Genomic DNA, 17618 nt, shown 5'->3' with positions numbered 1-17618 from the left:
TTGCATATATCACAAAAAGATGTCTTGATATTTTCAAAACAACGTGGTAGACAATTGAAATTCTTTCAAATATATGCCATATAAATATAGTTTAACCCATTAACCCGGAAAAAATATGCGGTTCACTAAATTAAGTTCAAATGCATTTCGTGAAATTACCCCTTTAAAAGAATGAATATATTTTTTAATGAAGTAGGTAGAATTTTTCAATTAAAAAATCTCTGTGGCTAACAAGATCTTTTGGGACAGACACACAAACAAACCTATATTTAAACACCCTACATCTAATGTATTAGGACAACATAAAATTTTTTATCTTTATTTTTCCTACCAATTAAAAATGGCTTTTTACTGCTTTGACCTTGTTTTGTAAAGATTATATTAAGCTGAAATGTACAAAATCCCTAATAACACAAGAGATGGATTAGCGTCAAATGGTTTTTGCAACAGAATTACAAGCAATGTTTTGCCTAATCCGTTGGGTTGTAGCAAATAGCTTAGTCAAGTTTATTTCCCATGAGATTTGTACCCCCAGTTCTCCAGAGGCATCCCTCTTTCATTTTCACACTCATATATGCTCCCCCACCCCCTCCTATCCCCTCCCCCAACTAATTTGGTCACAATGAATGTAATTGCATTGATCAACCCTTTTACATTTATATACAGAATAATCTGATTAACAAGAACGTTAAACGTTTTTTGGTAGCAATATTCAAATATAATGGTATTAAAGTAAAATATACATTAGAAGAAACAGAAAAATCTCAATTTTATCATATTTTTCACTGTAGTAACTAAGTTACAAATATACAACTTTCTTATCGAGTAGCTCGGCTAATAAAAAAATTGTACAATTTATAGACAATTGTACATATTTTTATATAAAAAATAGTTATTTGATTTATCTTTGTGTTTATAATTTGTTTAAATATGTTATCCATGATTAATTTAAAATCTGACTGTAAAATTTTATCATGCTGTATTATTATTTTGATTTTTGTATCACTATTCTAAATATATCTTGCACTTAAATTAACTATTAAGTCCCTCCACCCCTAATCCTAAATTCTCCCCATCACTCAGAATATTGCTTTTGTTAAAAACATATTATTATATTCCAGTTTGGCTTCGAAACCGCTTAATATTCGCAGGATTAAATCCCGGTTCTCAGCCAAACTAAAATATGTAAAGCATCGTGTTAAAAACAATTTTCCTTGAATAATAAAATGAAAAATCATAAAATTAATTCCCTCGAGGCTAACAAAACTAATTTTAACCTTTTAATTTTAATATCCGGAGAAAGATGTCTATAATACGATGCTCTGGATGACTATTATATCACACATCCCCTCACATGTGATCTTTGTAATATATTGTGTTTCTATCCAATAATTGGCTTATTATAACTTGTATCATACACTATTCCCATATCTCATCAAGATGTAACAATAGATGGAAAGAAATGTTTGTTGTTGTAAGGGGGTAGAAAATTGCACACTCACACACACACACAGCTAATATTTATTTGGGATCTAGTGCAGATCATGGTAAAATGTTCCTGGGATCGAATTTCTCCGAAAATTTATGAAAATCTGCTATCTGCCAAACGGCTGTTTGTACATGTTTTGCCCAAACATCGATATGAGCGGCATAAGAAATCCTATAATAATCTTAAAATTTTATGAACTAATGATCTATAGGGAAAGCTTGACTGAGGAAAATACGCGTAAAATAAGTCTTTTTCGCGCATTTATGTGCACCGCGATAAAATTTTGCATCATTGAATAATGGATATTTCAGATTATTTGTAGGCCTTCTTTTGTCTGTTACAATTTTGTGCGAACATGATATATACTTTCAGCCATTTGGCGCCCCTAGCAGCCTGTAAAGTTCATACATATTTTTGTAGATAACCGATACCAGGAATATTTTACTGTAAACTGGAACTGATCCTTTATTTGTAATAGTTTCTAACTTAGTTATCTAGATATTTATATTTACATAACAATATTTTTATTTTTATATACATCAATTATGTTTTTATTGTTTGTATTTTCTTCAATAATTTTATTTATTTTAATGTGTATAACCTAAAACTGAGAGACATATTTCCAGTATGCCTTCTAAACCGTTTAATATCCGCTGGATTAGAAACGCTTCTCAGCCATACTGAATTATAATTTATAGTATACCATCGCATTACATAATTTTCCAGGAATATTAAAATAAAAATCATAAAATGAATACCTGTTAGCCCGGGCACCTCGTGGCTAAGGAAACTGGAATATTAATCTTATAATTTTTCATTTTAATATTTTCGGAAACCTGTCTTTAATACGATGCAATAGATACGTATCAATAAACTTCAAAAATTTTTTCTTCTTCTGAAAATACATAAAGTTTAGCTAACCTATCAATGCATTTCTGGGCATTCATCTTAAAATATTGTATCAATTTACATTTATTATAATTTCTTTACATGTATTATATTGTTACCATATGTTTAATATTAATAATAAAATAATTAACATATTTATAATTTGAATAAATAATTTGTTTCTGCATAATATGAACTTTTGAATGAGTCTTTTCTTGTGTTTTTATAGTTTGAAAGTGAAATGATATTTTACCTTATTAATAGATGCACTATTGCTAAATGCTTTTATTGTTTAATAGCAGAGTAATAGTATCTTTGTACTAAATTAATGGGGAGGCTTCTAGGGGATGGAAGAAGGAGGTAATATGTAGATTTAGTTCAATTAAAAATTATAGTATACTTGATTTTTAGGCCTTTAAAACTACAGATTATGTAAGGGCAAATGATTTTGAAAGGGTTTGGGATAAGTGGATAGCAGTTTTTCGAATTTGATATCACGTGCGAGCTATAAACTAAAACTTTTGGAATTATAAAAAAGCCACAAAAGGCAGAATTTAATCCAAGTCTTCAGAGCGATGACTAATTTTAGTTTATAATTCTTCAATGCCTGCCTATAACTTAAATCAAAATGTTGCATATTATTATTGATTTACAACTTTTTTGTGCTTAAAATATCTGACTACGAGATATCTGCACATCCCCCCCCCCCTCAACGTTTTGAGCTCAATTTAAGATGAAAGTAAACAGAATTTTGCACGGTGTATGCTGCAAATTAGAATATAATCAAAGGCTTCCCTTCCTTTCTAGAATAGAGGGATGATTACTGGGCAAAAGAATTAAGCATTTTATATTGACAGTTTAATGCTTATCGAGAACTAACAACCGCCCTTCCCCATCTTTAAAAATAATAAATTAAAAGTAAGGCGGGAAGGGTAGTTTTCTTCTTATGCCTATCTAACTACCAAGTACCATTAAACTAACCTGACCTAAAGTAATAACGCAAAATAGGGGGGGGGGGGGGTTTGCTCGACTAGTCACTTGAGGGAAATTCTTCTGGATATTTTGCATTGTAAATCTCCCTCCAAATTTTGATGACTTAGGGTCCTGAAAATTTTACAATATGTTAGTAAACAAAGTCTCGGGTAATTTGTTTGACCTAAGGTTGGAGTTACGACCATTTTAAACATTAAGTAGGTTAGGCAAGGTTAAGTTTAGTTAGTCTTTTACTACAATTAAGTTAGTTTAGTTAACATCGGTTAGGCTCCCCCAACGCTTAGGGCTCCCGATGGTGTTCGTTTTTTTTTTTTTTCCAATGAATCCCTGGTCCTGGTTCTCTTCCTCCTTATTGTTTTAAGTAAACAAAGTGAATTCACAAATTAGGTTTACTTCACTTATTGCATCTTTCTAGGTAACAAGCATTTATATAAACCAGCGGCTGCGCCCCTTGCTCTTAGAAGCTTGGAGGAGTAGGGAAGGACAGGCATAAAATAATCCCAACACTCAAACATTTCAAACTAAATAGCCTAACATCATACCGGGACATATAAGAAGCTTCCCTGAAATGGTAAACTCAACCGATGGAGTAATTATTGAGATTTTAAGCTACAGACAAAAAAACATTCTTACTACTTTATATGATGAGATAAAAATGAAATTAAGAACTAATATTATCATCCCATAATATAAAGTAGTAAGTTTTTTTGTCTGTAGCTTGATATTTCAATAAATACTGAACCGATTAAGTTCTCCTTTTAAGAGAAGCTTTACATGTATCCGTGGATATTTGATTTGCAGTTTTTTGGAATGATTCTAGGCTGTTTTTTAAAATCTTAAAATAAAGAGCCCCTTAATGCTAAGAGCGCAGCCACTAGTGTTAATTCAAGTGAAACAGTGTTATGTTTGTCCGTTAAGATCTTATTGCACTGATTTAGTTCTCCGAAATCTGATAATTTTTTTTTCTATTTAATTGCCATCTGTCCACTAGATGCTAGGGGATTGCAGCCACCTGTATTATGTTAAGTACTAAGGTTTTTTGTTTGATAATCAAATCTACCACTGAACCGATTGTGATCTCATTTTAGCTTGAAAATATATCCCTGGATGTTTGATGCTTTTTTAAATTCAAGTTTTTGGATGGATTTCAAATTTTGCTGTTGTGTTAATTTTTTCCACTAACGTAATACTACCAAATAACATGAAAAGACGTTATTAATAATGATTAATAATCAATATTTTTTCCTGACATTTATTTTAGATTTCTAATCATTTTCAAAATTAAAACCCTACTTTTACATTAGTTTCTTTTTAAATCTTGGACATTCCTTTGTTTTACTTTTATTGAAAAAATCATGTATCAAATGTACTCGATATCATACATACTTTACAAAAAATCGTTTTAAAAGGACTTTACAATTTTTTACATCACAATTTATTGGTGTATTTGATTTTTTCTCCCCTACATTTTTTATGCCTTTTTTAAAAATTGGACATGGTCTTTTTTCATGAAATCTAATCTTGTTATATTTTGTTTCCTCTCAGTTACTTCTATCTTCAGATGTGCATGTAAAATAATCTTTAAAATGTATCCTGTGCAGTACAACTGTGGTCCTGGTGTCCAAGTCTACGGACCTCCAGCTTCCCAGGTAATAAAAAACAGGATCTCATTAACCGCTGGACCGATATGGTTCTCATTTACAGCGACTCCCTCCCCTTAATATAAAGTGTCACTAAAGGCCTCTAGGGGCTTATCTGCTAGTCCTATTGTATACAGTGGTTAACTTATTTCTCAAGCTTAAGATTTCGATAGTTGCTGGATTTATTAAATTATTCTTTTTAGAAAAGCTTCGCATAGGTTAAGGGATGGTTTAGGTCTATTATAGTTAAAGATTTATGCCTTGGAATGGTTTTAGACTATTTTTCTGACCCCGCAGTCGGTAGTAAAATGTAGTTAGATGTGCGATTTTAGATAATCATGCTTCTTTTGAAAGTGAAGTTTGTATGATGCTCTTAACAGACAACACATAAGCAAATGGTGAGTTCAGAAATGATTGAACAAGGATGACAATATCCAAATTCTGTGAAGCATAATAGCCTGAAAACATAAATAAATTTTAAAGATTCTCAACTATCAGAGAATTAAAAATAATTCATTGGTCTAATTAAGAGAAAATCAGATTTTTCATATAGAAATCCAATGTCTCTAATTACATTACTTTTGCACTAAAAGACCACTACAGTAGATGCTCATTGATTGGAGTAATTTCAACACAAAAAAAGAACCGTCTATCTTAAATAGAAGCAGAGAAAACTAAAAATATAGGATGTCATTGTCCATTATATTATCATTTCTACGTGTTTTTATATATTTAATTAGAATAAATGTTAAGTGAACAGTATAAACAACATTTGGCCTTGAATCATTTTTCCTTGTACTGTGTATTTACTGTAAAGTGTAAAGATGATCTTATCCAAACCAAGCTTGCTTCATGCAAGGGATAAAGTGCATTATTTTATGTGGATCAAACACAGTCTTGGATCCAGTTTCTGTACAAAATTAAAATCGCGGGAGGGAGGGAGGGGGCGAAGCCATATGTATGATAAAAAAGAAGTACTTTTGAGAAAGAATAATTGGTACCTTTGTGAAACAAGTGGTAAAGAGTTTGTTTTGTCACAACATAATTATAGGTATAAATGACACTCTCTTGTGCAAATGTATCTTATGATCGACAGGGAAGTAGGGGACATTGGGCTGTTAATTACACTAGAAGTCAAGGTTTTATAATAAAGTTTTCTTATTCGTTGGCTCAACAAATTTGGGGACTTTTATTGAATTTTTTTTTTGTTGTTTCATAAAGTTGTGTGTCCAAACGTTTCAATTACTAATTGTAATCTACAAAAGGGGTGATTTTGTGTGTCTTCATTGGGGATGTACATAAATTTTTTGGCCATTGTCTTATCCCTTTAGTTTCCTGGATTTAGAGGAAAGGGAGGGCGGATATACTTAGAGATCCCGTAATACAAATTATTATACATACAGTTAAACCCCCCATAGAAGCTAAAAATTCAACTATAGCTTTCCATAAATAGCATTAACTGAAATTAAAAGAATTTCTATGCTATTTTTCTTCAAATTTGTTTTAATTTGAAATTCTAATACCTAGTAATGATAAGATTTTGGTATTTATTCCAAATGAGTTTACTAAAACCATTATATAGGAAGATTTATATGTATCTTTAGTTTTCTTAATGTCCTAATTATTTTGTTTTACGGGATATTTAGGGAGATCCCTGCCTACTTTTTTGAACACTTGTTGTTTGAATATAAAACAAGCACTTTTGAGAGTAAAGTCAAGTCATAACAATGTTGTTTAACATTGCACTAGCACAACTTTTCTTGGCAGCATTAGTTGCTAGCCAACATGCAAACCCAATGGATCTTGATCCTCTTGATGAGATGGATGAAACTGAGTTTGAAGAATATTTCCACCTGACTGCTCCTGATGATCCTGATGAGTTGAAGAGAAGGGAGGAAGCCCTTAAGGAACATGAGAAGGAAATCCATGAGATCAATGAAGAATTTGAGGCTGGAGAGATTGATTGGTATGATGCCATCAATGAATATGTTGATCTTCCTGATGATGAGTTTGTTCAACAACATGCTGGTGCCATCACTAACTTTACTGAAGGTAGAGGTCTGTTGAATCCTTTGGAGTCTGAACGTGTTGACCCAGCATCTGAGGCTTACTTCAGACAAGTTATGATGAGACGTGGATCAGCACCTTCTCAATATGACTCTAGGAGGTATGGACTTGTATCCCCTGTAAAAAGGCAACTCAAGTGTGGTTCCTGTGTTGCATTCTCAAGCATGACAACTGTTGAGACTTGTTTTGCTAAAGTGTCAGGAGATATGGGAGATTATTCTGAACAGCATTTTGTTGATTGTGGTTATGGCAAGCATGGTGCTGATGGATGTGATGGTGCTCCACCTCATGCTTATATCAAATACTGGGGAGATAACAAACTTGGATTGGCTCATGAATCTCAATATCCTTACCTTAACACTGAACCCAGACTGACCTGCCCTAACTTGCCAACCTACAACAGAGGTGCTGAAATTACTGGCTCCTACTACTCCTACAGTGCCACTGAAGACCTTCTCAAGCAGTTGGTGTATGAACATGGAGCTGTAGTCACAAGTGTTAAATCTAAAGGACCATTCATGGAGTACAAGGGAGGCATCTTTGCTGGATGTCCTGCAGGAAGTGGAACTGACCATGCTGTTGCTGTTGTTGGATACGGTACTGAGAATGGAGTTGACTACTGGGTTATCAAGAACAGCTGGGGAGACAACTGGGGTGAGAATGGTTTCATCAGGCTGAGGCGTGGAGTTGGTATGTGTGGTGTTGGCAGCAATGTTGCTGTCATCAAATGTGGACCATCTTCAAAAGCAACTGATGCTCCATTGACTACCCAAGCTCCTTGCTTTGATAACTACACCAACTGTCCAGAAATGGCCGCAACCTCTTGCTGGCAATCAAACATTGCTGATAGCTGCAAGAAGTCCTGTGGATTGTGTGCAGGTATGACTCCAGTCAGATCCTACACCTGCTATGACAAATATTCCAACTGTGGAGAAATGGGAGCTTACTGTTCTCAGGCAAATATTGCTGAAGGATGCAAGATTACCTGTGGAAAATGCTGAATTGGAAATGACCATCTTATTCATTTTACTAAAAATAGAATCATGATTTTATATTTAATACCTATCTTTAAATTTTGATATTATTCATTTAATAAACTTGCAACAATTGATTGGAATTTATTTCCTGTGAGTGAACCTCTGATTAAGAGCATCTACTCTGTAATTCAATTTTTTCCTCTGTTAATTTGATGGACTTGATTTTATTTATTATGCTACGTTTTCTCTGGATGAATTTTGTCATTTTTTTAAAAACTCAAATACAGAACTGCATGTGTTCCAGATGGAAACAAATAATCCTTAGTTTGTGTGTTTCCTCCCTAGCTAAACTGCCTGGCTTGATATTTAGTAGATTCTACAGTTTAGATCCAATTATTGGATTAAGTGCACTCTCACTACTCTCTCCTTCTCTCTTTCTTCTATTGTTAGTGGCGCAGCATCTCTATAATTATGGTATGTCCATTACTTATAGAGAAAAAGAAAAGGTGACAATGGACTAAAAATGATACTTTCACCAAAAAATTATAAACTCCTTCTGGTATTTAAAAACTAAACTATTTCTCAAATCAATTTAATCTACCAGAAATGTTTTTTTTGTTTTTCAAAATCAGGAAGATTAACTTACCGTTCATAGTCTCAATGCACCAATTGCCATTCAACAAATGCATATACAATGGCAAAAACGATTGCAGCAGACTTTAATTACTTTTTACATGATTCTGTGGCTGAAGTATATGTTAAGATTCAGTTCTTTTTAATCAGAATGTGTAGGTATGGAGATTGTCTGTGTTTTTTTACTGCTTTTTGTACTGTTATCATTTAGGCTATGCTTCTTGGGAATAAAATGGTCCTTTTCATTGCTGCATATAAATGAAGTTCAACAAACTAGAAAATATTACAAACAATAATCATTCAAATTGCTATCTTTGTTTCATCAAGTGCTTCATATTATAAAAAACCAACTTTTGAAAGTTTTCCATTTTTGGGATATTTAACAGTTTCCAAATTGTTTTTTTTTTACATTCACCTAACAGCACAATATCGAAAAAATCTTCTAATTTTAGATATTATCTCCCACTACTCTCTAGGGGAGGGTGGGGGAGGTCAGGAAAATAGCCTAAAAAGACATTTAAAAAGATTTACTGAAAAGTACATCTAACTTATTTAGGCCAGTATCTTCCGAGATATTTAGCTTCAGCAAAAAACATTACTACTTTTATATCATTGAATATTTCAGGCTAACCAAGTAACTTCACCTGGGTACGGAATGGCTCCTCCTCCCACCCTGTCACCTGGTTACAGTGTGGCTCCGCCCCCACCATCTCCTGGCTACGGTGTTGCCCCGCCCCCTCATTCACCTGGATACAGTGTTGCCCCGCCCTTGCCCTCCCCAGGGGGTTACTCAATGCCACCCCCGTTTCATCAGACAAATTATAAATCTGCCTCAGGCATTTTTAAAATAAAATCCTGTTTGAAGATTTGAAATTAAATAATATAGAGTCCTACTTTACCTAGTTTCATATATTAATGGATATAGAATACGTGGATATTGTGAAAGGGCAATTTTTGTCGTCAATTCATGTTGCTAATATAGTACTCAGATATTGGTCAATACGTTCTTCCATGGTCAGGACAGGGGAAGGGTCATATAGAGGAGGGATATATAGCAGAGAGGAACGTTTCAACGTGGTATGTTAGAATTAGGGAATCCGTCAAATTTTTGGACCGGATTCGGACTCTTACAAGATTCCGGATTCTTATATTTGGCGGATTCCAGATTCTAGCAATATTTCAAAAGGTTTTTTTTAAATTAAAAAAAAATAAGTGCTACGTATGTCCTAAAAAATAATGTTCTTGGTGTTCTCTATAATTCACTTCCGAGAATCGAACCAGATTTTAAAAGGTAATGTATATAATGATGATAATCTTTGCCTTCAAATAGGCGGAGTTGAAAGAAAAAAACTCAAGAAGCTAATTTTAGCCTACCAATTAAGAATCCGAATCCGCTATTAAAAAACGGATTCCAGATTCGGATTCCAAAATTGGCTAAAAATTGGGCGGATCCCGGATTCGGATACGGATTGCCAACCCTAGTTAGAATATCTCACAATATCCTCTTATTCTAAATCCATTGATTTATTACAGTTATACATTTAATTGTGTGTTACTTAACATTTCTAGATGTCCAATAAAGTTTTCAAATATAAGAATGAATACCTAAGGTTCTTAACAAATTACCTTAATATTAAGATTTGATAGAATAGTGTCATCGGTTTAAAACTTTGCTTTAAGGTATCTGAAAGGCAAAGTTTAATAAGTCAATAATCTTTTCTTGAAAATTCATACGTCCATTTTAATTTTGTGGATTTTTAGCTTTTGGTTAAAATTATATTCGAAGCATCTCTTATTTGTAGTTCATTTTTAAGTGTTGTCATCTTTGTTTTGTCTTTTCTAATTTTAATGAAATCTACAATAATCATTAAAAGTTCTTTAAAAACTACGGATATATCGTAAACTGTAGGTAGCAAAAAGAGATTTTTGTGACCAAAACATACAAATAAACTTTGATATTCATAAAAACTTGTGTAAAAATAGAACAAATGAATAAATTGTGGTGCAGTGCAGTGGATTTTATTTTAAAACCATGAAAACCTGCAGGAACAGGAGGGACAGGTACGGGCAGACACTCACCCACACCCCACTCACAAGAACTACTCCCCACAGGCAACTTTAACTCAAATTCATAACAATCATAATTCAGGGGTTAATACTGTTTGGCAATAGCGCAGCTATTACAAATTTTAAGTTTTATGTAAATGCCTTAACAGCAATTAGCATGTTCTTGTTATGTGTCAAGCAAGGTTTTGTCCACGTTGACAAGATTCTACTATAAGCAATAAAATGTCAAAAAAGCCTCGCCACCTTTTTGTAAAAGCCTATCAAGTTGAAATTTTAAAAAGCGAAGTTTTCTCTATTAGGGTAGGTCCGTATGTCCGTCCGACACGTTTAGCTCTCTTCGTTAATTTAAACAGGTTAGAATTGTCCTATCGATTTTAAACTTTGCATGATGATTCCTACAACAGTTAGGCACAATTTAGAAAGTGTAGCTACTCTATAATCGCTACCAGAATGTTCAGTTGAAACATGTTGATTTTTAACTTCTTTAACAATAAATTTTTTTATGATAAAATTATCCGATTGATCTGATTTTTAGAATACTGATTCCTAGGACAACACAGTATAATGCTATAAGCGAAGCATTTCTATAATCAAGTCCTAAAAATGTAAGTATGTCCTTAAACATTATCCTGTTTAAGCAGTTTTTAAACAAATTTACTTAAAATTTTGTTTTGACTTTATACATTTATATTCTTATTACCTATTCAGTTCTGACAATATACAAGTGTTAATGTTCGTTTGTCCTACCGTTTCAGAGCTTAGCTTTTATTTATGTTGTCATCCTTGTTTTCAATCATATGCTAAACATTTGCACTTTATAATAAATAGTTTAAAGTTAATATTAAGATTCTCTATTTTATATTGCAATAAATATTACAAATTATCATAAATCTAATAAATATGTTTTATGAAGACAATTCTAATATTTGAAAATAGCTGTAATTCTTTGATATTAAATGAAAAGAGAGACAACATATATTGTGCCCTGATCATGTCTGGTCTATTCTAAAAGGAAAAATAAAAGAGATATTTTAGGATTATAAGACAGATTTCATTTTTAATTTAGGCTGAGACAAAGGAAGTTTAATTTATCTACAACGGAACGATTAATAACCGTTACGATAACTAAATAACTAGCGGCTTCGCCCCTAGTGGCTTCGACCGGCCTCCCCCGGATTTCTCTTGGGAAGGTGGTAGTACCCTCCCCCAAAATAGTTATCAGCATTCCCAGGACCTATGAGAAGCTGAGAAGCTACACTGTAAAAGTAGAATCATATCATAGAATATGCACGAAAGCTTTTTTGGGTAAAAGCTGATTTAAATTGTCTACACCTTTTTTTACAATCCATATCTTATAAATATTACTCTATGAAAGACATGGAGACATGGTTATTACACTATAATTCTTTTTACAGTCTTGTCTTTATAAATTTTACATGCTCAGATAAATATATAAATGGACAATTGTACTGTGTCATCTGGCCCCCCATCAACATGAAAGGGGGGGGGGGGGCGAAAGTGACACTTTTTGAAACCAAAACTAAAAGTCAAAGGACCTCAACTAAAAAAAGAGTTACAGGTCTGACATTTTGCATGGCAGTTGCTTTATAGGGGTACAATATGGAACTGTGAAGAAACGGCGGCGCAACCGCCGAAAACCGCCGAAAAAAGGCAACAAAAATTACGGCGGGAAACGGCGGTTTTCGGCGGTTGCGCCGCCGTTTCTTCACAGTTCCATATTGTACCCCTATAAAGCAACTGCCATGCAAAATCTCAGACCTGTAACCCTTTTTTTAGTTGAGTTCCTTTGTTGACTCTTAGTTTTGGTTTCAAAAAGTGTCACTTTCGCCCCCCCCCTTTGTTCTGTGTTCGGATTTATTTTGTTATTTATATGTAAAATTTCATTTCTTGATAAGAAATTAAGTTTTTTAAATGCAATTGTACGTGTAACTTTTTGGTGTTTAATCTTAACTTATCAAAAACTAAAAGGGATAGTTGCATGAAGTGCATTTAAGAAGTTTGATAGCAAGCATTAGTTACAAGAATACCTCTAACATGTATAATTTTGTATTACAATAGTTTTAAAGGTCATTTTCCAGTATGGCTTCGATATCGATCAATATCCGGGCATTTGGTCCCTCGGGGTTAAAAAACTGGTATTAATCTTATATCCACGGAAAGCTTTCTGTAACACGATGCGATAAATAACTATTCCAGTATAGCTCTGGATTTTGTGTATAGTTCAGTTCTTTCCATACAAAAAGGCATCAAACCGGATTATTCGAATGTGATTTTTAAGTTGATAAATACAGGAAAGCCAATCCATAATGGCCAGCCCCCCTCCTACTCCTCCAAGTATTCAACCTCACCAGGACAGATGAATAATAATATGAAGGCGACATCACCAAATCTTCTACACCCACCACCAAGGTAAATTGCTGCGTAGCTACTCTAAATAAAAGTGTTAAGTTTACGCAATTTTTTATTGCTTAAAATTGCTCCAATGGATTGTGCTGTGGTATTAGAATGATAAAGAGAAGGGGCGCAAGTGACACTTCTTGAAACCAAAACTAAAAGTCAAAGGAACTCAACTAAAAAAAAAGAGTTACAGCACTTAAACTTGGTATGGCAGTTACTTTAAAGAGGTACAATGTGGAACTGTGAAGAAACGGCGGTGGAACCGTCGCTATCGCCGATTTTTTTTGTTGGATGGAAACGGCGATATTGGCTGTTTCACCAACTTTTCTTCACAGTTCCACATTGTACCTCTTTAAAGCCACTGTCATTTCAAATTTCAGTGCTGTAACTCTTTTTTAAGTTGTATTCTTATAGTTTTGGTTTCAAAAAGTGTCAAAAATGCCCCCTCATTTTTATTACGATTTAAACAAAAAAAAACATTTGTCAAAAATTCCCAGCCTTTGATTTATTCCCTTTATATTGTTCTTTTTAATTGCTAGCACGCAATAAGGCAATAAGAGAGATGTAGTTCTCGAAAAGCTTCTACGAGAACTGTGGAGCTTGAAATGTAGCATAGAATACATTCAACTTTAGTGAAGCTTATAACCAGTTTGGTGGTTAGTCAAAGGTTTCATAAAACCAAACTTAGTGAGCATCTGAGTCCTAACTTCAGATAACAGAGCCGCTACATCAACAACAATTGCAAGCAAAATATATGTTTAGATCACCTAACTTGGGTTACCAGCCAGGATCACCAACATTCTCATACTTCTCTTCTAATACTGGTAATCATTATGTTAGTCTATGTCTTTGGCCCTCCGGGGCCACCAAAATTTTAAAGAACACAAAAATATTCCTGATATTAAAACAAGATCAATTTTGTCTGACAACTGATCTCCATCATCCTTCTGATATCAGGACATTGAGTTCATAACGTGAACATCCAATTGTTGTAACTCATCCCAATACATGAGAATACTCAAAACAACCAAATCATTTCAATACCTGATTTCTTTTGGATGTGTAGTAGGATATATAAGTTGGAAGGAATTTTGATGTTAGGGGGAGATTTGATGTGTAGTAGGATATATAAGTTGGAAGGAATTTTGATGTTAGGGGGAGATTTGCATCAAATTTTAAGGATTTTTTATATAAAATTCGTTTTTTGTATAATAATTTATCTAAAAGCGGAAATACAATTTAAGTTAATTAATTTTGACATCTGTGATTGGTGGATTGAAAACTATCTGCACTCTGATTGGAGAAGCTTAAGTGTCGTTCATCATTCACCCAATTAGAGCGCAGGTAGTTTCTAATCCACCTATCCCGTTGGTCAAAATTAATTAACTTAAATTGTATTTCCGCTTTTAGATAAAGAATTATACAAAAATGAACTTTATAATAACTTTATTTGCAAAGGTTCAAGACAAAGAACCTTGATAGAAGTACCGCGTATTGACAATGGACCAACAAATAATAGGTAAGGATCTTAGGTTTGCTCATTTGATAAAAAAGTTCCAAAAGTTTTTTGTTTTTCTTGGCAATTGCACAAGTTGGAATCATTGGAGTCCAGATATGTTTTTTCCTAGGGAAAAGGGAATGAGATTTTGACAAACAATTCTGAGTGAAAATTTCCCCTCAACTCCCTTCCCTTTTTTCTCCCCATCTTACCCACTTCTCTTTCAGTTACACCAAAAACAAGTTTTACTCCAACAAAATATTTTTAATTTTCGGCAATTTCAAATGGAATTAATTGGCTGAATAGCAGCCCCTGGTTTTTCCAATAGAAAATTCTGTTTTATTTCACTGACAAAAAATCACAAACGACAAAAGTACCTATAGGTTTGGTGTTTTCAAAAAGCGGCATAGCTCCCCCCCCTACTCCCCATCCTCTTATTGTATTCTAAGCTGATTATTTTTTTCTTATTATCATTATTTTGATCGTTTGTTTCTAGGTTAAATGATTTACCAGTATCTTTTGCAGATGACGGCCACAGGTAAAATATTAGAACATTTTCCTTAATTGAATTTTACAAAACAATTATGACATTATACTGAAAATCTTTTAGGAACATTAAAAGACAGAGTTCTTATGGAGGTCAGCCTTCCTCTACCTTTCAACCTTTACCTGGCAACATTATCAAAACCAGACCTTCATCAGTGCAAGAACATCTACAGCTGTACGAACCAAATAATGCAAGCATAGGTCATGCCTTCAATCCAAATCCTAAGAGTACAATTCAACAGCCAGCATTTGAGGCGTCAAGTAATTCCCTACATCCAGGTTATGAACCATTGAATGTGGTTGTCCAACAAGGATATGATCAACAACCTGTTGTTGGTGCACATCAAGGATATGACCAACCACCAGGTGTAAGATATGAGAATTCGACAGCAGGTGGGCAACAAGGATATAATAATTCCACTGCAGTTGGCCAACAAGAACATGAACCAAATGGACCACCGCCTGCACAAGTACAACAACAGAGTTATGAGCTGTTAAGTTCAGCCGTTAATGCACACTATCCTGCAAGTACAGCTCTGCAAAAGGGATATGATCCATCAATGGTACAACACGAATTTGATCATGGTTATTATGATCAATACGTTGATCAGGAAGCTGATAGGAATAGCTATGGAGTATATAGTGGAATGGGCAGTATGATCCATCAAGGTTATGAGACAAATAATGAAGGTGGTGGCGCCCTTGACGCGAGGATTAACATTGCAAAGTCTAGATTGGATCCTAATGTTAGGTCAGTACCTACCTATTTGAAATTTTATTCAAAGATTTACATTTTAAAATAGAAAAGACAATACGTAGCTGATTTTAGGGAGAGTGTGGGGATATTTGACTGTTTACATACTAGTCTCAAATTAACATTTTCTTATTCGTTGGCTTAACAACTTCGGTGACATTTATTGAATCTTGATTTGTTGATTTATTAAGTTAAGTGTCCAAACGTTTCAACCATTAATTCTAATCTACAGAAAGGTAAATTTGTGTATAACCCTTACGGTTTATCGGTTATTTTCTTATCCCTAAGTATCAAATAAACCTTTGACATAAGAGAATCATAATATAGAATTATTTTCTTTTTGCTTTAAATTGGTAAAATTTTAAATTTTTGTGTTTTAGGCCATTTACACCATCAACCAAGATGTATACAAATATTCCTAGCGAAGGTAAGACGACTTTTCTATTTTATTGAACAAAAAATATATCTCCAGATGACGAAATAACAGAAAACTGTATAGGTAATAAGGAATTTGTTAGGACGTTTTTCGTAAAAGTGATGAAATAGTTTTTTTTTTGTATTCCAAGTAAGATTTGTCTCTTCTCGTGGGATTAATATTTTCGGGTATAGTCCCTTTCGTGACAACGCCGCTTAAGGGGCGTTTCGTCGTATTTTTAAAGTAGATTTTCTCTTATTATAATGTCTAGCCCCTGTGGGGGCCTCTAACCTTGAGGGGCCAATTGCCTAACCCTGCGTGCAATCACCTAACCTAACATAACCTAAAATTTTCTCTCAATTCTTCTGTGAAAAATCGACGAATCGCTCCTTAAGAGGCATTGTCACCAAAGGGTTTTCTTTTTGATATTATGGTCAAATTCTTGAATAATAAAAATATTTTCTACTTTTGAATTTGAAATGTCTTACTGCATCTGCTGATATGACCAGACAGATCTATAAAAACTTTAATCGTTTTCTCTCCTTATATCCATTCTTCTTTACAAGACTTTTGTCTGTCCGTTCGTCGTCAATACACTAATCGTGCACACTTTATATATTTTAAATGTATCCTACAACCTTTAATAGTGTCTCTATAGCTACTCTAAAATTAAAATATTCGTATATCAGCTTTGTTTTTTTTGGAAGAATCGTGATTTTCTCGGCTACCATTTAAGATAGATAGCTGATTTTTTGTTGACAAAAATCCACGCTATAAATCACTCGGACCATATGTCTGTCTGTCTGTTATGCTCTAGAATTTTCTCTTATGCTATTTACGATAGATGGCTGATTTTAAAGACAAACTTGGTCCTTCAGTCTATCGGTACTGCTCTGTAATACATTATATTTCATAGGTTTACTTTTCTCATCTGTCATCAAAGATAAACTGCGGAAACTTTGCGTGAAGTTTTAATATATTAACACTGAATCTACAATAAGCCACTCATTATATTCATCTATTAGGCCTTCTTTCATCTTTTTTTTTAATTCATGAGTTTCGCTACTCGTGGATGTTGCCATCCTTGTTCTAATGCAAAATTGGAAGTTCATTGCAAACAAATATTTTTAAAGGCACAATTGACGGGATCGCACAAAAGATGATTTTTGTTTCTCATTTGGATTTGTTTTCTACGTTTAAATCATTATTCTATTTAATTCTTAAATTTATAGC

The 17618-nt window shown here is 33.6% G+C and overlaps 2 protein-coding genes across 2 annotated transcripts in view; both read left to right on the top strand.

The window, feature by feature from the left end:
• Nucleotides 1-4919: 4919 nt before the first annotated feature.
• Nucleotides 4920-17618, top strand: part of LOC145313271 (uncharacterized) — a 28815-nt gene continuing 16116 nt past the window's right edge. Inside the window, exons 1-9 of the mRNA XM_080152593.1 lie at nt 4920-5019; nt 9313-9523; nt 10734-10799; nt 13067-13184; nt 13935-13996; nt 14631-14691; nt 15167-15208; nt 15281-15967; nt 16351-16397. Of these exons, the coding sequence (XP_080008719.1) occupies nt 4957-5019; nt 9313-9523; nt 10734-10799; nt 13067-13184; nt 13935-13996; nt 14631-14691; nt 15167-15208; nt 15281-15967; nt 16351-16397 (1357 nt within the window). The 5' untranslated portion in view covers nt 4920-4956. The remainder of the gene's footprint in view (nt 5020-9312; nt 9524-10733; nt 10800-13066; nt 13185-13934; nt 13997-14630; nt 14692-15166; nt 15209-15280; nt 15968-16350; nt 16398-17618) is intronic.
• On the top strand, nt 6709-8186 carry LOC145313270 (cathepsin L-like proteinase). The gene has a single exon (XM_080152592.1). It carries the CDS (start codon nt 6738-6740, stop codon nt 8076-8078), a length of 1341 nt encoding a protein of 446 aa, XP_080008718.1. The 5' UTR covers nt 6709-6737; the 3' UTR covers nt 8079-8186.

Source organism: Acartia tonsa, chromosome 3 (assembly GCF_053477335.1).
Source record: "Acartia tonsa isolate MP-2025a chromosome 3, ASM5347733v1, whole genome shotgun sequence".
Lineage (NCBI taxonomy): Eukaryota > Metazoa > Arthropoda > Copepoda > Calanoida > Acartiidae > Acartia > Acartia tonsa.
This window is presented reverse-complemented; position numbering and strand designations above follow the sequence as displayed.